The 21,255-nt window shown below is 37.8% G+C and overlaps 1 protein-coding gene across 2 annotated transcripts in view; it reads right to left on the bottom strand.

The window, feature by feature from the left end:
- Nucleotides 1-21,255, bottom strand: part of mpped2a (metallophosphoesterase domain containing 2a) — a 74,707-nt gene that overhangs the window by 27,138 nt on the left and 26,314 nt on the right. For both annotated transcript variants that reach the window (XM_008405974.2, XM_008405975.2), the window contains exon 4: nucleotides 16,211-16,436. In XM_008405974.2, the coding sequence (XP_008404196.1) occupies nucleotides 16,211-16,436 (226 nt within the window). The remainder of the gene's footprint in view (nucleotides 1-16,210; nucleotides 16,437-21,255) is intronic.

Raw genomic sequence — 21,255 nt, 5'->3', positions numbered from 1 at the left:
TGTGAAATCAAACTGTCCACTTAGGAAGCAACACTGATTGACCCGACGAGGGTCCCCGTTGTCAATCAGTGTTGCTTCCTAAGTGGACAGTTTGATTTCACAGAAGTTTGATTTACTTGGAGTTATATTGTGTTGTTTAAGTGTTCCCTTTATTTTTTTGAGCAGTGTATATCTTCCTTTAGTAATTCTAGTTAGGTTTTTTCTTTGTTTAGATCTTCACCACGTTGCCAGTCGTTACCTTTGTTACCCCTCGTGTCTCCTGTTTCATTGTGTTTTGGATTTCCTTGTTTTTCCTGGATTTTGGATTTAGTTTTGTTTAGTTTATTAAAAATAGCATCTTCATAAAGTACATCCACTGCCTGTTGCATTTGTGTCCACCGCCACACCACATCATGACACAAACCAGATGAAAGAGCCCATCTTTAAATAATTAATGCGTAATTAAACAATAAAGATGACGTACATTTTATGAAATAGATCACACTTTAAGTAAATATTTGTTGTAGATGCCGAAGCATCTACAACAAATATTTGTTCAGGTAAGTAAAGACCTGAAATATTTGTTCAGGTAAGTAAACATGTAATGAAATAGATCCTGTGCTAGAATTTTATGCAATTGAACATTACAGGTTACAAATGTGCTTACCATCTGATGTAATACATTTTATGAACTTTTTTTTAAAATATATTTTAAAATATAAATTTAGTTAAAAAATAAAAAAGGGGTCAAAATGAAATAAAAATATGCCTCATCTATATGGTCTAGTAAAATAATTTCACTCAGATTTTGAGTTAATGGGTCACACGATTTGGAAGCTATTGAAGAAAACATTTAATATTATTTAAAATATTGAATATGACTTAAACATTTGATAGAGGATAGTGTGCCTCGTGTAATAGCATGAATTACCACTTTTTGTATTAGTTGGTCACAAGACAAAGCATTTATTTACAGCAGTGTTCGGAAATTGACGGTCCCTATGTGAACCTCCGAGCGCTTCAGGAGGCATCGGTAGAGAACAGCTGGCCGAAATTAGCGTTCATAAATCAGATGAACCTTGAGCTGAACGTCCCTTACTCCGCGGAGGGCGAATATCCAGTAACCAATTTGCAAAACAACTTCGCTGCGGTCGTTAATACAATGAAAACACCGGTTACCTGACTAGTTTGTTTTGGTCTGTGGGCTGCAAAAATGGCGCAGAGCGACGTAAACGTCATACGCTGTGACATCAGCTCCAAAGCTCTATTACAATTCAACAATCATGGAAATTAGGAATGGGCAATAAATCAATAATATATATCTCAATACACAAGTGATTAATATCAACAGGTAATACGTCTGATAGAATATTCTATAATTTCACCAAACTCACCCTAACCGCACAGCATTCTGGGAGATGTAGGCAGAAGATTTAACTGCTCAACCTATCTTAGCCAGGTTGGTGGCCTCAACTAATTCACTCGCTCTCTGGTTGCCTAGCAACTCATTCATTCTTTGGTTACCTAGCAACAACCTGTTGAGTAACTAAGCGCAGCAGCAGTTTCAGGTTTCACCACAATGTGTCACAACTGCTGAAAATAAAAAATGGCTTCGAGTGAGATTAGAAAACGAGTACAACAGCTCCAGTTTGGTAGTATTTTAGTTATTTAAAACAAACAAAATGATGGATAACTGATATGAAACGCTTATGCATTTATACGTTTTTCAGCCATATCGTCCAGCCCTCATGGAAATTCACACAAAATCAACAGATCCCCACATTTTGACAAGTTTATTGCGAATTTTCTGCAAAAATTGGTCAAGAACATTGGGCTTAAGTGATGCTAACTCCCACCTGCAGGTGGCAGTATTTGCTATTTCTACTACACTGCTGCCTCCACATTACTTGATAAAGCTATAATTTGTGATTGATATGGCGAGTAACATGGTCACATTTACCATCATTAATGAGCGCAAATATCACACAATTTCTTACAAATATTTCTAAATTAGCTCCACACAAAAAAAATTGTGATTTTGATTGCAAAAGATTGTAAAAAAAAACAATCCTGGAGGGACTGATCAACGTTGAAAGATGTTCAATGTTCTTTAAATTTAAGAAATGTTTAATTATTACTACTTTAACATTTTGCAATGGGTTTTATCTTTGTATTCTGGCACTACCAGCCCTTTGAGAACATTAAAGATCTTTATATGGGCCAAAATGAAAATTAGTTTGACTCCCTGGCTGTAGAAATAGTCAGAAAAAGCTGCGCAGAAAAACACCATTCATCATGCTGCCTCGCCCCCCTGAACACTCGSCGTCTTGACGGATTTGGTACAAGCGAACCGGAGCTGTAAACAGAAGTCGCGGAGACTCAGAGGTCTCGTTTACCGGTCAGGGTTGCAGCAGCGCGTCGACCCCGAAGGTCAGACGGCTCGGTCTGCAGAGGAGGCGAGTCAACAGAGTAATCACTGCAACTTCATCCACAGAGCTTGTTCAGGCTCTGCTTTTTCGTCTGGTTGGCATTCTGAGCACAGGAAACTGCTGGCTGTCAACATCCACCTCCTCAGAAAAGAAAAATATTCTGCCATTTATTTTTCCCCTCAAAGTAAAAAAAAACCCACAGCAGACTTTTCATAGTGGAAGAAATATAAAATTAAACTTCTCAGGTGTCTGCAAAAGTGCAAATATCACAGGTACATAAATCAATTTTACCACAAAATCTATTAGATTTTAACAAAACACCCCAAACATTTTCCACTCCATTTCTTCCCTGGTGTTAAAAGTCGGTTTCGATGCCAGAACCGGCTAAATGAAAACTAAAGCAGTGGATGTTGCCATAAATACAGAAAGCGGTAAAAACATTTCCATATTCAACTTTCTAGACTTTCCTGATAGCTACAATAACAATCTGGACAGCTGGGCGCGAAACATTTAGCGAGGAAATACCTGAACATTACTAGAGATTTATTGTCTGCAGGTCCCTCAAGTCATGAAAGAAAAACAACACGAGATCTGGCCTCTAGTTCAGGGATTCAGCATTTTCCTTACGTGAAACACTCAAAACAGCAGAGTTCAGAGACGAAAAACAAACACACACATTTTAAAACTGAATTTCAATGTATTTTCAGCTGGTAACTCTAAAATCAAAGTACTGAAGGATAAAAGGTTAGACTACAGGCTAGAATGTGATATTTATTAATATTAATTTAATTTCCCTTAAGGATCAAGAAAGTATTTTTGAATTTGAAACATCAGAGATAAAGAATGCTATTTATATAATATAATAACTATTTTTTTCTGCAAAATATAAAAACTTCTGGAAAAAACAAACATTTCTAGAAACAGAATATTGTTTGTTCAATGAGACACAGGTTTTTGCGTATTTTACATTGTTTACGCAGTTCAATTCTGAAGTCAGATGTCACCAAGTTAGCACTTMCTGTTTAGCGTTTGTAGCTTCTTTAGCCTGAGCGCAGCTTTAAAAGTTCGTAAAACTGTTTATTTCGCATACGTGGAAGCATATATCTACAGTCTAAAACTAATTTCAATGACAGAAATAGTTTGTGATGTTTTCAGTGGATGGAAATGTTGCTTTTTTGCATCTGAGCTGTTAGCATGTTTAGCGTTTAAGCTAGCGGAACAATTAGCTTCACTTTTAAGCAACCTGATGTGCTTCATCTTTCTTTTGCAGTCTTCCTTTGGCATTAATGTATTTTATCAAGATCTGCAACCAGAGCGAGGGGAAAATAAATGGAAACGAAATATAAAATTTTATTGTTCCGTAGTTGGGAAATTCAAGTGGAACAGCAGCAAGATAAAGGAAAATGTAAGGAAACAGATCCAAACAAAACTTGTAAACACAAAACATAAGAAAAAAAATACTATTAAAAATAACATATGCAGCCTAAAATTAAACCTTAGTATTGTTGCTTATGCTTGCAACCAACAGACAAGCAGCTGTCTTAATCCACCTGTGGCCCGTCTCACAGACTGATGACATTTCTCAGATTTTTGAATAAAAATAAGGACTTCTCTGTAAAAAACAGAGATCAAGTCACTCTATTCTAAAATACAAACAAAAAGCAACACTTTTTTTGGTGAAAAACTCTTCACTATTCCATAACAGAAGAGCCTGGACATTTCTCACAAATAGAAAAACACACTAGTATTGATATGAMMCATAAAGGAGACAAAGAGATAATTGTTCATCTTCAGTATTTAAAATAAAAGTCAGACTTGATCTTTTCTCAGAAACAAACCGGTCTGACCTCGCAGCAAAGTTATCAGCCGGCCACACAAGCTGCTAAACTGAGCTCAGTTTCACCATCAACTCACTGAGAAGTCAACATTTAGTGGATAAAATTAAGACCTGGAAACCTGAGAGAAACACAAAGATTAAAACACTGRTGTCCAAGCTTTTCACCACAATGGAAAATATAATAACTGGCTTCATTCTACATGCTCAACAAGAAAATAATCTCAAAATATTTAAAATAAATCTCATTTTTGTGGAAATTGAATTGCTAATGGTATAAGCAGGTTGGTCATATTTGCACAGTTTCTGAATTACATTTGTGGGAAATGCCCAAAACCTTTGGACAGCTCCGTCTCAAAATGACTTATTCAATTGTAATCCCTGCCTGACAAGCAAAAAACAACCATCAGCAATAAATAGAAAGCAAATCTGGACTTGTAGAGAACGTTCTGGATCAATACMGACCTAAATGGCTTTTATTGGATCTGCTACAGGTGTCAACATGTCAACCCAATTCTCAGGCCAGGATATGAAATACAACGCACATAAACAACCAAAACGGGCACCGTTTCTGAAACGCCACCATTTCTGACCAAATTCAGATCAAACCATCATTTTCTTTCTTCAGTTAGTTAAGTGGATAATCTTCTGTTACATTTTGTACTGGAGTCTTTTTATAAACACCATCAAAATATTAAAATTAGCATTTGAAAAAATAGTTCTTGTTGCAAAATGATCCAATAGTTTACCGTTTTGTATAAATGTTTGACAAAAAAACTTGAAATTTTGTGGGTTTAGGATCCATTAGTACAGCCTAAGCTTAGCTGTTTAGCTCATGGTAAAAATAAAGCACACCATTTCAACGTAAGGGTTTTAAGTATCCAACTTATTTACTAAACAAAATAAACAAAATAGAAGTTAAAATGGGGAAGCTGTGTAAGAAAAACCAAATAGATCCAACAAAAACAGCAAGCAAATGGTATAAAAGACCATAAAACTCTGAATGTACATATGCAAATATAAGCACATTAACATTTTTGGTTTTTTGTTGCCATATTTTCAGTATATTTGCCCCTAATTGTGTTCAAGGAGAGATAAAGTAGTTTCTTTTTTAAAATAATGTGACAATAAAGGTAAGCTTTAGGAAAAAAAATGAACAAAACACCTTGTTCCAGCTGTGAAGCACGGCGGTGGAGGGGTAATGGTTTGGCTCAAAGGAAACAGAGGAACATGCGTCAATGTGAAGCAGTTTGTCCGACAACTAAAACTTAAAATAAAGATGTTATGCAAGCAGAAAGCTAGATTGTAAATAAAGTGGGGGGGGAAAGGCCTTCATTACCATTATGGTTTCATTTTCGTTTGATAAATTATGGCAATGAGGAACTTTCTCTGTGGTTCTGTACATTTAACATAAACCTGACTGTTTTTATTTGGTGCTGATGTGTAAAACTGAGGTCTGAGAATCCTTGTTGGATGACGCTCTGCTGAAACTCTGTTCAAGGAGACCCCATAAGGGCAAATCCTTATGCCTTGTCAAACGGTGTTTTTGACTAAATTCCAAGTGAGTTAAAAGTCCCAGTTAAACGGCGTTTAACTGAAGTCATAAAAGGAGTTCGGGTTTTAATGTTTTTATCTTTTTTAATCTTTTTTTCTTTCTTTTTTATAAAATCTCTCACTCTTCATTCAATGTCACATGCTGTTTTTATTTTAATTATGTAAAGCACTTTGAAATGCCTTGCTGCTGAAATGTGCTATACAAATAAAATTTGATTGATTGATTGATAGATAAAACCTTAGTTTGGAAAGAGGGACTATCTCCTTTTCCCTACGACTACAGAGATCCAATTATCTGCATGGTTGATTTTGCAACTACCTGCAGTTTTTCAAAAGATATTATACAACAACTTTCAAAAAGGGGAAATATAAGTGAAGCAACCAAACTGATCAAAAAAGAAGCAGGGGAAAAAAAAAGACATTCCTCCACTGACTGGCAATTATACCACCGTACATCTTTGAAAAGCAGAAGTAGAGCCTCCGGCACAACTAACAAGAATGCAGCAAGTGGTTTCTGGAAGATAAGTCAACAATCAATCACTTGTCTTTTCCAGCAGTCATTGTACAGAGGACACAATGGTAAAACCAGCTGACCAATTTTGCTGGGGTTCCACTTGGGTTGCTAGGCAACGACGCAGTACTTGCTGATTTGTGATGTTACATTCTGGAAGTTTTTGAAACGGCTCATTTTCCAGACACCAAAATAAATTAACTTACTGACAAAAATCTGCTAGGTGAGTTTTACTTAAGTGTTGTGTTTAGAAACAGTAACAGAAGCACAAAAACGTTTAAAATCAGAATTTTTCATAACAGGTCCACTCTAAAACCTGATAATCTCTTAGATCAGTCTTAAATTATGGTCCTTCGGCGCCCCTAGTGGTCCGCAAGGTACTGCGTTTGAATGTTTATTTGCCGTGAGCTCCAAGTGCAACGCTACAGCTAGCTTAAAGAATGTTTAAAAATAATCCTGGATAAGTATCTTAAATCCAAGTAACTCAAAATAAAAGTTGAGGACACCGGTGGAAAAAAAACACCGGGGTTACTTCTGTGATCGGAGGAGTTCATGTCTGCAGGAATACGTTTTAGTTTCTCAGGCTGAGCTGCAGATTCTATGGTTTTTATAACACAAAGTTAGTATGCAACTGTTAAACGGGTTAGATGGTCGTCAGATTGAAAAAATTGAGAAAACGCTGGTTTAGATAAAAAAATCAAACCTTGCCACAATGCAAGGTTTGATTTTTAAAACAAACCTTGCATTGTGGCATGGATCTGCAAGGTGAATACAGCTGCATCAGCCTTTTCTACAAACCTCTCAGTGTTTGATGGAGCTACCGGCCGCCGTGTCACAGACCTCTGCTGGCTCAGATGGTGACTGATATACATGAGGCCACGGAGGGGAACTTTATTAAACGTGGGAGCCATTACTCTCCCTCTGACATATTGGGGTCTCACCTTGTGCAGGGAGGAGGCTGCGCGCCGTCAGGGAGACGTGGAATATTCACACACATTCTTAATGAATGCACCGCAGCCATGTGCTGGTTTTCACTACGTTTGAGGTTTATTTGAATGCTTTTATTGCCTGCATGGCGAACACAAACACGCCTCTGTGTGCGTTTGGTTGTGGGCTTGAATGCAGGGTGAGTCATTCGGCCGTCGTAGCGCAGAGAGCGAGGGCACAATAACAAATCTAGAGCCGCTCATTCACTCCCCCGACACACACTAGGAGACATTACGCAGTAATGTGCGGCGGCTCTACATCTGCCAGCCTGGACGGTCTGCAGGAACAAACCCCCCTCCCTGAAGCTGCGTCCGCAGCTGCAGGACGCGCCGCGCAGCCGCATCTGCAACCGGACAAACACCTGCAGCCGCACCAAGACTCACCAAAGCACACAAGGCGCCATCCATCAAACACAGAGCTGCTAACAGATGCTTGACAATTTTTATTTTATGAACCATTAAGCTGAGGCGTCGCATTGTTCCTACAGTAAATAATTTCCTCATTAAATCTGAAATATTACAGTAATTAGAATAACACTGATGCCAGGATGCATTAGTTCGATTTTCCCTTTGTATTGAACAATTGTTTTCATATGTCTAGTTTCATATACTCCCTGGCCATATGATCCAACAGGGAAAAGGTGTGTGTGTGTGTGTGTGTGTGTGTGTGTGTGTGTGTGTGTGTGTGTGTGTGTGTGCGTGCATGCGTGCGTATGTGTGTGTGTGTTCGTTCAGTGGGCAGGCAGCCAACACAAAGTGAAAGAAGCTGGCGGAGACCAAAAGGTGACTTAGGGGTGATTAAGATAAAAGCAGCTGACATGGAAGCCAGATATTATCAAGCAGGACAAATGAAGTTAAAACACATCAAATGTCTTTTACTCAAGGTGGAAACATCACTGTAAAAAACAAAAAAAAGATTAATCGTCAACTAATTTAATACTCAATTAATAGTTAAATTGAATATACAATTTTTTCTTTAAAAGTCCATTTACTGAAAAACAACGTATTCAAAGCAGTRAGTAAGCAAAAACTGAACAAAAAAATATACACTTTGCATTTAAGGTGCAAGAAAACATATTTTTCTGTAAATATGTTCAACCCAGACAGTTCTAGTTTCACCCGTTTCAAAATCTGTTAAAAACAAAATAAATCTCACATTAAGTRCACACAAAAGCCAACTCCAGAGATATAAACACTGCAGAGGCAGAAATCAAATAAAATGGCCAATAAATACAAATTATTCATAGAGACACAGACTGAAAGAAATCTACAAAGCGTTGCCAAATGTTCTGAAATGGTGATAAATCATCCTTCAACAAACGTCTTATTTTTTCCAGATGTAACAAGTCGGACAGCTCAGAGATTTTGTACTTTGGTGCTGCTGGTTTTTTCTATGACATCAGAAGTAATTTTATGCAGTTATGAGAAAATATTGAAGTTATTTTTCTGRATATCTGAGATAGAAACAGTATGATTAAATTTGAAGCAGAGTCCCACTTGAGTTTAAGGTTAAATGTATTTACAGACAAAATGTATATGTTTTGGATTACTTCTTTTTTTTTTTTTCAGAAAATATCCTTTCTTTGAAGTCTTTACTCCAGTTAATTATTAATCAATTATTAAATTTGTTTGATTATTTCAACAATCGATTAATCATGATTGATCGTTTCAGCCCTGAAGAGTAGCAATGCTTCATAATAAATTTACTCATCCAAATGTTAAATTTACAGTRCAGTTCCTGCTGATTTGTGACGTTACATTCTGGAGGTTTTTGAAACGACTCGTTTTCCAGACACCAAAAAACAGACAAACTGCAAAACATGTTTATTACTTTCGTACAAAATCATTCWTAGATAACGAGATTTTATGACGCCAACTCAACATTACCACTCGCATGTGAAAATGTCCACAACAGACGCACAATTATGCAATCATACATCTTTGAAAAGCAGAAGTGGAGCYTCCTGCACAACCAACAAGAACGCAGTCAACAACAAAACGCTCGTCTTTTCCAGCAGCCATTGTACGGCACATACAATGGTAAAACCAGCTGACAAACCGTGCTGGAGCGCCGCTGGGGTTGCTAGGTAACGGTGCATTGCCCTTCGAATGTGATGTTACATTCAGGAGGTTTTACAGACACCATAAAACTTGGACTTGCAAAAAAAAATGGCTGGGTGTTTTTTTTTTATTCTTCTTCTTCTTTGGGTTGTTTTTAGAAGCAGTAGAAACCTAAATGGAAGTACAAAAAGGTGCAATACGTTAATTCTATATAATAATTCCCCTTTTGAAGAAAATAAAGGGACGTTTATCCATATAAACATCAAGCTACACCTTCTCCCATCCATCATGCATATCTTTGTCATCCACATGGTTAGTTCAGGGCTCGTTTTGCTGCCTTTCCATTCAAATGTTTTAATGCAAAAACTGAAAGAGAGAAAGAAAGCACGTAGGTGGAAAGCCATCTGTTGGCAGAACGCAGACAAAGTGTTCATATAGAGTAGACAGGGAGGAGAGCGGAGGAAAATAAACTGTTTAGGATTCTGCCCCCTCATAATGAAAACACTGCAATAAGTACGCCTATACTCCACCATCATTACTGCGTATGGCTGTCACTCAAACACACACACCCAGACAGACTCACAGACACACAGAGGCACACACACACTGAGCTGACCTTTGCAGTAGAAAAAATGAATGCATAAAACTAAAATTTGCAAATGACAAATCTGCATTTCGGCCCTCCGGGTTTCCCCTGAGGTGGGCTTCAGAGAGTCAAATGAGGGCACTTTGTTTTAATGTGCAGCCTCTGGGAGGCACGCACACACACGCACGCACCCCCCCCCCACACACACACACACACACACGTTAGCATGCAAGCAAGAAGATTTAAATTTCAACTAGACAGGAGATTTCTGTAAAGAAAAAAGAAAGGCATTCCGGTTCCTTTTCAGAGAACGGAGGAGGAAAGCGATGATAGAGAGCTGGAGGAAGGGAGGAGAGGGGAGGAACCCCCCTGTGGCACGCCGAGACGAATGGAGGAAGACTGGGAGGACGAAGGAGCGGGAGCAGAGGGAGCAGCAACAGTTTAACCTTCGACCGGGGAGTTAGCTTCTGGAATCACAAAGCAGGTCAGCTTTTACACAAACGAGTCTGAACCACGTTCTGAATTCGTCAGCAGAGCTTAGCACAGAAAACCAACAGGATTTCTACCCTGTATAAGATTTTCACATTAGTCGATAGATAATTATAAATAAATTTGTAGTTTTATAGTAAGTGAAATACTGCCARGCTGGTGGTATGATATTTCTTGTGTTATCCAGTTTTCACTCCAACCGTTGTTTATWTTTAAACAGTTATGAGGCAAAACCTGAAACTGCTGCTGCGCAAGTTACTCAGCAGGTTGTTGCCACTAAACTAGCTTAACTGGCTAAGAGACGTCGAGCGTCCCTAGCCTTTCCTCTTTTCTGTACAAAATAATTCTTAGATAATAAGATTTTATGTCCCCTCTCTCCCAACTCAACATTTACATTCACACGTGAAAATGGCTGCGGACAGATGCACAAATATACATCCATTCATCTTTGAATAGCAGTAGTAGAGACTCCTGCACAACCAACAAGAATGCACCAAGTGGTTTCTGAATGGTGAGTCAATAATAAAACACTTGTCTTTTGCAGCAGCAGCTCTACAGTGCATACAGCAGTAAAACCAGCTGACCAAAAGTGCTGGAGTTCCGCTTGGGTTGCTAGGTAACAGGTTCGTTTCGGCTCGGGTTGCTAAGGTAACGGCACAGTGCCCAATGAATGTGACATTACATTTGGGAGGTTTTTGAAACTGATCATTTTCCAAACACCAAAAAACATGAACACCCAAGATGTCATTAAAACTAAACTGATTCTTGGAAATCAGTCCAACATTTTAAATTTGAGGAAACCAAAACTACCTCCAAATAAACCTGAAACTGCTTTGTTTTCCAAAAGACCTTCAGCTCCTCTTAACGAGATTTGACAGACAAGGTGCAGGCGTGTTCATCCCTCCGCAGCGCGAGTGTGTGTGGGAGTGTGTGAGCAGGAGGGGAGGAGGGTCAGGCATTCGGCCTGTTAAGCATCTGTCATTAAACAGTGTAAGTTGTGTGTCTTTCAYGGTACACTGCTTTCACTCCATCACTGTTTCCACAACCAGGTCAGAGCACCAGTCCACACAAAAAGGTTCAAACCAGCAACTTATCCTCTGAATCTGGATCTAAATCCTAAACAGTCTCACATTTTTAGGTACGTTTCACCTCATTAGGAAATAAAACAGTGAAGCTGGAATAAGTTMTTTTTATTCTCTCCAAATTAAAAAAAAAATTTGTCAAAAATATTTATTTGAATCAATATTTACTTAGTAAATTATCTAAATAATCATTTTAATTCTTATTCAGGAAAYAAAACACAAGGAGAAACTGATGTGAAGTTTTTCATTATTCTGTAGACTAAAGCTCTATTGTAGCTTTTCTGCAAACTTATTACATCACAGCAAAAATAAATAAATAAATCCTTGAATATTTAAATAAACCATCAGAGAGACTCATGTTTGGCTTATTGTTMTTTTTTACTCCAACTAGCATCAATTCTTCTGGGCTGTTCACTGGTTGTATTTTATGGTGTACGTTTTATTTATTTTGCTGGATTTTGATAAATTTTCTGCCTTTTTTGCAATGCTTACATTGCATTTCCTAATGTTTTTTATGCTTGAATTAAACGTGCAGCAATTTCTACTCTTTTGTTTTGTAAAAATTAACAGTAAAAACAATTTAATTGYTGAAAATAATTTAATAAATGATTTCCCCTTCCAAATTTAAAATTGAATACATGTCACCAAAACATATATATTTCATTTATACTTAAATTAGATGAATTTTTAGAAGAAACTTGTATGTTTATGTMAATCATAGCTAAAACWTTTTCACATCAAGCTTCATAAACAGATGGAGATACAATCACTGAGTTATTGTGCAAATTACGATAAATACACAGCAATAAAATCATTCAACATTTCAACATAACAACTATTTAAATATAAATATTTTCCATTCACAACCTAATTAAAGTAATTTAGAGTCTAATTCATAAAAACCTTTAAGTAACAATAACAATATTTTTTATTTTTATTTTGCATATTCAAATAAAAAATGTCTAGAGATTTAATATGAACCTGCTGCATTTCTACAACCGCTAAGAAAATCAATRCAAACACTTCTGATTACTTTAGTGGTAACTTGGTTTGTGTTTCTGCAGATTTATTCACATTAATGTGTAAAAGTAGAGAATGTAGCTGTAGCATGAAGCTAGTGATGAGGCTAATAACAAACTGCTAGTGCAGCAGTGGCCCATTTAGACCAACTCCAAAAATAGGTTGCAGTCCAGCCAAAACATTATGACCAGCTGGTTAATTTTAGAAGAACTCCACCAGGATGTTATCAGCTGAGACAAAAAAAAAAAAGAGGATTGATTGTAATCTCTATCACAATTTAAATATTTTCCATAAATGTGATGCATCTGCATGAGATGATGAATCCTAATAACTGGCACAGCGGTGAGAATTTATTTCATACATGCTGCATTGATTTCTTTTTGTCTTGCACATGTTTGTAACAGAAACATTTGAGCCAAAAAACCTTTTAGAGCCGAAACGGGGCCGTGTTTTTAACTTGTTGCAGCCAAAGAAAAGCCACAACGATGGCATTAGAACGCAATCAGTGCCTGTCGGCTGATTTATTCAGGCAGCACTACAACATAACCCGTCCTGAAATGTTCTCATTTGGAGTTAAAAGCAAACTGCAGTCATAAGCAAAAGGCCAAATTTCCTACACACACCTAAGGCCATCCATCATGACGGTCGCGGACTAAATGCCACCTAGTTTTTCATGACTAGAGCAGATCTGTGATTAGAGGAGAGCCGGAAACGCAGCAGCAGAGCGGATCGCTGCAGCRTTTATCCGACAGCTGGGAAAAAATTTCATTCAAACATTTTCAAGCACTTTCAAGGGAACTTTTCAAACTTTTCCAGCACCAACATTTTAAAGATAAAACATCACAAATTCAGTAAAATAAARACAATTAAATCATGTTATTTTATTTCTATTAATATCTTGTGAAAATATTCTCCATCAGGAACAACGTAAATTAAAATAAAATTTTATATTTTGAAATGTCACACACACGCACACACACACACACACACACACACACACACACGCAATCTGTCAAAACACTAATTTAACAAAAAAATAAAACTAAAAACAAATTCAGATTCAAAAATACTTTACTGATCCCAAAGGTAAATGAAATGTTGTTAAACTCATTAATTCAGATTCTTCAAAGCGTTATTGTAGATGGCTGTTGGCAGTAAAGATCTCCTGTAGCGGTCTGTGTTACAGCGAATCTGAAGAAGCGTCTGACTGAAGATGCTCATAACTTAAGAAAATCTTTATTTCAATTGCACAAACCAACAAGTCATTAGTTGCGTTTCCATTGACGATATAATAAAGCAAATTGGAATCACGAAAATAAATGTTCTTAATGGAAACATCAATTTTGATTTTAATTTTTTGCACTAGAATGAGGATCTTTGTCAGATGTATCGAAATTAGTATATTTCGCAAAACTGCAATGGAAACACTTGTTCGCATCACGAGCAGCAGCCGGATGTTACTGCTGGAGAAAAGGAGGAAGACGACGACAGGAAGTGGCTGCTTGATTTATAATGACATATCATGTGAACAAACGTATTCACATGTGATTTTTATTGCGCTTCTTATTTAACGGAAACCCCAAAATGGTGAATTGTGTTTTTTTWATTCATTGTGACAGGCAGTGTAGGCTTTTAACGTGTGTATTTGATTGCACTTTATTATAAACACGCAGATTTTCCAAATTGAAATTCAGGATTTTAGAACGCTGCATCTGCTGGTCGCTGGAAACCCCACCTCTGGGGGTCACGGAGGGGTCACCGAGGGGGCTAAGTGAGACCTCACATTGGACAGGGGCCGGCGTTCGGACGGCGCTGGCATATGGATGTGAAGGAGGTGGGGGAGCGGCCAAGCTGTCCACTCTGCTTCTCCAGAGACATCCAGCTGTCACAACAGACACTTACCAGCCCTCACACTAAACACCCACAGGGGAGACGGGGGGCCGAGGGGCAWGAAGGGGTATCGGGGGTAGCATCCTTCCTGTTTCAACCAGAAGCTGAGGAACTGTGCGCTCTTCCTCCTGTGCCGGCCCTCCTCCCTGCCAACTCTGAAGCCGGGGCRCTAACCTGCTAATTATAGCCGCTAAAGGATGAAGGTCTGACCCAGATTCTTATTTTAGGTCCAGAGTTCAGCGAGAGCAGAGAGAACCGACCCAAATCAAGGCCGATCGAAGCTAATTATTTACAAGAATTACTGTATCACTGCAAAACAATAAACCCTACTAAGTATTTGTGTGAATATCTTAAAGGGGCAGCATTATGCGTTTTCCAGGCACACTCAAGCAAYAATGTTTCTAGGCCTGTCCTGATAACGATAAGTGAGGCTACTGCAATAAATGATAATATTGTTGTTTGAGTCCAGGTGTTTTGAACAGCCGAATTTCTCAAAAATGCATGAAGAATTAAGGCAACACATCAAGTATGTTTTTTGACGAGGGAACAACATTATGACATGATGTAAAGTTAAAATAAGTTGATTTTACATAATAATAATAAGCCCCTTTAGCAAGCTTCACATAAAACAAAACTAACTACAGAACTGTCAGTTTCACAACTTTTTGTTTTCTTTTAATGATTTGTAAAAGTGCTACTTGAAACTGTTGTCTTGTTATGTTATTTATTTATGTAATTTTTTTTCATTTTAGCCTTTAATCTCTACAAAACCCCAAAATCTTATCAAGTTTCTTTGGTCTAGTTTCTAGTGCAAATATCTTAGTAAGTAATTATTCAGCAAGAGATGGAAGGTTCTTTTAAGTCAATAATTCCTTAGTACTGCTTTGGTGATCAAGTGAAAATGGCTGCAAACAGATGTGCAATTACACCACCGTATGTCTTAGAAAAGCAGAAGCTGAGTCTCCTGCGCAACCAACAACAATGCAGCAAGTAGTTTCTGGATGGTAAGCCAACAAAACACTTGTCTTATCCAGCAGCCATTGTACAGCACTACGCAGTAAAACTAAACGTGCTGGAGCCCAGCTTGTGTTACTAGGTAACGGGACAAYGTTATTCAACATTTAAGAGGTTTTTGAAACGGGTCGTTTTCACCAAAAACATTAACTTATTGCCAAAAAACAAAATTGCTGTTTTTAGAAACAGCTAAAACCCAAATKAAAGCATAAAAACKTACAAAATGTGACATTTGCATAATAKGTCCCCTTTAAATTTCAAGTAAGATGAATTCTGTAGCCCAAACAAAATTAAAATGGCCTGATTTTGATAAACTTTAAATATTTATTATCATAAGGAAGCCTCATTTTGTAGTGTAGACATTTTTAATTCACAAAATGAAAAACCAACAGAGTTGTTTGCCTTCAAAAAAGCAGCCAACATCTCCCAGGAGTGTTTTCTTTCTCCACCAAACCATTCCTTCCACAGTGACAAAGAGTCCCAGTACCACCCGTATCACTTAACCTCGTGTCAAAACACAGGAGTAACACAAGCGCAGGGAGCAGGTGAAGGTCCTGAGCTCATAAAGGAATGTGCAAGCTGGGAGTAACACCCTGCGCACAGGAGCGGCCCTTCACTGGAGGGGTACAGCCGTTTCTGCAGAGYTRGAGCTGGAAACCGGCCAGGTAGAGACAGGAGAAAACACACCTTCACCTCAGGGATCCACAGAGCAACACGGCAGGGACACGACTCAGCGGTTTGGATTAAGGGATAAAAAGCAGGAGTTGGCTCTTACCACGGTGTCCCGTATATCCGGAATCCCTTTATGGTGACGTCCGAGTCCTGCAGGTACACACAGTTTGTGAGGAGCGACTGGACATTGTCAAAATCCTCCGGTTTGAGTTTGGAGACTGAAGGGAATCTGTAGTAATCCTGCTTGACCAGCTCTGCCATAAAGTCCTTATCAAAGGTCAGTTCGTGGTTCCCGGCGATCACCACCTTGAACTCGTACGGAAGGCCACCTGGAACAGACGAGAGCCGACAAATTAATAATAATAATAAAAAAGGTTCTCTGCAACAGTCTGTGTAAAATTTGTTTAAATTAGATTTGGTACAGTTGTACAAAGAATAATGTTTCCAATTCCCAACATGTTGCTGATTAAACAACATGTTAGGAAGGACTAAAGGTGAACTATTATGCTTCCTTGAACAGGTTAGAAGTTGAAAACATCTTTATTAAMATTKTTTTTGCACAAAATCATTTATGGGTAATGAGATTTTAGTCTGGTGAGCTCCTTCCAGAATGAGCTGTTTTAAGGCGTCCTGTCACTTTAAATYCAAATAASCTGCTTCTGGTCACGCCCCCCAACTCAACGTTTAGACTCACATGAAAATGCCTGCAAACAAATTAGCAATTATACATCCATASTTCCTTGAAAAGCAGAAGTGGAGTCTCCTGCTCAAACAACCAAAATGCAGSAAGTGGTTTCTGAATGGTAAATCAGCAGCAAAACATTTTTTTCCAGCAGCCATTGTGTAGTGACAAAATGTGCTGGAGCTCAGCTTGGGTTGCTAGGTAACAGGCTTGGCTTTGGTTGCTAGGCAACTGAATGTGATGTAACAAACAGAAGGTTTTTCAAATACCAAAAACCATGAATGTATTGCCAAAAAATGGCTGGATTGTTTTTTTTAATGCTTGGTAGCTGGAAATCCCAACCGTATTTCCTAGTGAAAGTAGATTCTTACAGTAGCAAAAAGTTTCTAACGGGCTGCTAACATTTTTGAACCTAGAATATAAATCGACTGACAGAAATTAGCTGTTCTCTTTTTAGCCTTCCTGTCATCTGCTTGACACTGTTCTCTCTCTCATTCCTCACTTCAGAATGATGAGATAATTTTTCAACTACAAATAACAAATTTTAGCATTCTGTCACAAATATATAGCTCTTAACTGTTTTTAAACCTGTCCTGTATTTTGTATCATCATAGATATTAGCATGGATTTTAAATTCAAGAAAAGCCTAATTTAAATACATTACAAGACCGATTATAGATACCATAAATAAGTATAAAACTGATTTATAGGAAGAAAACGCTTTGAATTATCAAGATGTGCAGTTTTTATTTGAACATTAACACAGAAAAATCTTATAAAACATACAGAGATCTCTAAAAAGTCTGTATATTTTCCACCTGGTGCGCCAGTTTTTACAGAAACAGACGTTTGTCCAAATATTTTCCACCTGCAGCTTTCCCCTCGTCCCTCAGCAGCTCCCTGTATACCTAACCCGGAGCACAGATCACGACTGAAACGAAAGTCAGATAATTGGAGAGAAAAATACCTTCAATTCAGACAGTGAAAGAGGTTACAACCACAGCCGATGGTTCAGCTTGACCCCAACAGGCCACCGTCCATCGCTGTAGCTGTCAGGCAACAGGAAGAAAGCATGAACCCGAATCTGAACTAAATAGAGAAGAACATCTATTACAACTCTCATCCCCTCATCTTTCAACTTCTGCTCTGCCCTTTTCTCGCCCCTCTGTCAAGGTGATTTGTCCCAGTTCCCCTCCGCCATCAGGAAACCGACTCACTGCTTTATTCCACCTGACTGAGCACTCAACCAAAGGTTCTGGCCTTCATCACCTTCCCATCACTCCCAGTTTCTCTTTTACCGCTCCAAGCTTCTCTTTTTACTGGCTGTATCAGGGCAAATCAGAGCCGTAAATTATGCTGAGCATTGAGAGAAAAACAGGAATTGCAGAGCAACCCGAGGTATAGCAGCGTGTGATATAAATTATGGCAATATTAGATGACTCTACTAGTTAATAATTCAACATTTTTCCCACAGCAAAGATCGCAAGTTGTTTTTTTGTGTAACCCAACAGCTACAATACTCTCAGTGCTTGGCTCAAATAATAAATAAAGAGCTGAAACATCTAGGAAAAAGATAAAAACATAGAACACCAATGCAGAGTTCAAACTAGATATATTGAAGGTGATATATTATGGTTCCTTGAACAAGTTAGGATAGGTTTATGGATTATAAAAAAATATACTCATTACATTTTGTTGCACACATAATTTTTATGTAATGAGATTTCAGTCTGGTCAGTTCAGAATGAGCTGTCATAGAGCGTCTTGTTACTTTAAATCCAAATAAGCTACTACTGGCCAAGACTCCAACTCAACATTTAAACTCGTACATGAAAATGGCTGCAAACTGATGCACAATTACACAACCGCACATCTTTGAAAAGCATAAGTGCACAACCAACAAGAATGCAGCAAGTGGTTCCTGGAACTTTATAGACAACAAAACTTTTGTCTTTTCCAGCAGCCATTGTACATACAGTTTACATACAGCGATAAAACCAGCTGACCAAACAAGCTGGAGCTCCACCTCGGTGGTTGCTAGGTAACGGGGAAGGAGTTGCTAGGTGACGTTGGATTCCTAAGGTTTTTGGAACAGCTCATTTTCCTGACAACAAAAAACACGCTGGTGTGTTTTTTGAAGTGTTTGGGTCGTTTTTAAAAGCAGTTGAAACCCAAAAACATCCAAAATGAGAGTTTTAACAACTTTCCTAACTAGGATTGAATTGGAGTGAAACTAAGACTTTGAATCCAATCCCACAGTCTTAACAAGCCACCAGGGGGTGAGCTGAAGCTCTCCCCATCCCCTATTGCTCTGTGCACAGCCTGCCAGCTGGCTAAAAAAGGGGCTTTCACACTTTCCTCTTCCTTACAGGGAAAAACAAATTCAGGTTTTTGGAAATATGTTCCGTCACAAGAAACATCTAAAGTGATGGTGCAGCAATTAAAGGAACTCCACAGGTCACTTTTAAAACAGCGTTTCTGTTAAGCATCAATCAGCTTGTTACTCCCTGAAGATGATAAGACAACATGAAATCTACTTAAATTTAGCCACAGTTAATACAAATCTGTGTTTAGGACTATGTATCAAAATGAAAGCATGTGGTATTGATAATCTAATAAATGGAGTAATGTTTTATGACATTTTAGCAGCGGTAGGAATAAATCTTTATTTCTTTAAACAAATGTATTTACATCATGCCAAATGTTTCTGGTTTATATTTTTGTACAAATGCGTTTTTCTAGTATAAAACCAGTTTGTCCTGCTGCGATAAGCTTCCAAAATTTGATTTAGCATAATTTTAATATCATTTTACTTTTTAATCTTGTCCTAATGAGAATAGTGTGTTTGAGTCAGTTTTGACCTTTTTTTTTTTTTTTTTTAGTTTTTTTTAAGTATTGCAAACAGAGCCATTCTGAATCGTTATGTTTATATTTATTGTGTGTTGATGTAAAATTTCCGGTCTGGCAAAAAAGCCGACTCACCTCAATGTAGCTAAAATTACCTAATGGTATAAATTAGCTGATTATTTAGGTCTGTCAAACAATCTAAACAAACTGACTAAATGGCATCATAAAAACACTGTCGAGGAAACTCATGAAATGAGCCAATATACTTTAGAACAATTTAAAAAAAGATATTTAAAGTTTTATGGATTTCTGCATCTAAACAAGCAGAAGACACAAAGTGCTCCTTTTCATTGCTGTAAAAATTTATTTTTGCTTTTTATGAGCAGTTTCAAGCTTTACATTTGCAACAATTAAAACAGTCTTTAAAAACAAGCAGGAAACTGGTTCTGGTTCCGTCGAACAATAAAGTATTTACGTTTCCCATGTAGGCAGGTGATTTATTGTGAAGCTTAGTTTCAGAAAAAACAGAAGACACTGTTCTAAGATTTAACTTATTTACATATTTTATGATTATTTTGTATTAAAATCCACCCACAGAGCTGAGTTTGACTGGCAGGAAGATATTTGTTTCATAACAATTTGCTGCTTTGCTCCTTTGTGGCATATGGCTGTGGTCAGTAATAACAGAAGGTTATGATGAAAGCCAAGAGGGCAAATTGAATAAAATGCTCAATAAAGAGTCCAATAAAACCTAAATGTTGAGTAACAACCAAATTGATTTACCATGACATATGAACAAAAACAGAGGATAGCTTTATTCTGCAGGTGGTCAGATTGAACAAAAAATCCCAGAAAAAGAGGAATAATTCCACATAAAAACACACGGGGTCAATAAATATCAGATTCAGCACATCCAAGTTCGCTGGCAATGAAAGTCTAACGGCTCCCCGGTCTGCGGGTTTCATTTCTGCTCCTCTAAATTAGTTCTTGTTACATCTGAGGGTCATAAATTCCAGTTAAATGAAAACGCAGAGCCACAACACACTAACTGAATCAGACGGCCATTTCCACACACACACACACACACACACACACACACACACACGAGCCAAAACTGCATCATTTCCTCTGCCACCACCATCTCCATCATTCCACTGGGAATTTCTACGAATCTCTATCACCGCCTTGGAGTTTTGATGGAGCAATGCACCTGCAAAGTGCAACAAAAAGGAAAAAAAAGAGGAAAAACTCTGCAGAGCATGAACTTGCAAAATGTTTTGTCACACATTGAGAGCAAAAAGACAATAAAACTTGCACTGACAAGTTTTATTGTCAGTGCAAACCTAAAAATACTCCGAGTTAAAAAAGATCGACATATTCTATTTGACGTTAAAGAGGTGACAATCTCAGAAAATTAATCTGTCATCTCTCCTCACACATCTTCAAATTAATCCTGGAGGAAATGTGACAAAAACAAATCAAATAAGGGGTTTAAATTTAGATCATAAGCAGGGGAAAAAAGTCATTCCATTAAGGTGTCAAAAACCTGCACCTGGAGTTAATTTTCTACTTTAGCATAAACGAGCCACATTTACATAAAATCTGAAGGTGTGAAACAA

Source organism: Poecilia reticulata, linkage group LG3, assembly GCF_000633615.1.
Source record: "Poecilia reticulata strain Guanapo linkage group LG3, Guppy_female_1.0+MT, whole genome shotgun sequence".
Lineage (NCBI taxonomy): Eukaryota > Metazoa > Chordata > Actinopteri > Cyprinodontiformes > Poeciliidae > Poecilia > Poecilia reticulata.
The sequence above is the reverse complement of the archived record's forward strand: the minus strand, read 5'-3'. Positions and strand labels throughout refer to the sequence as shown.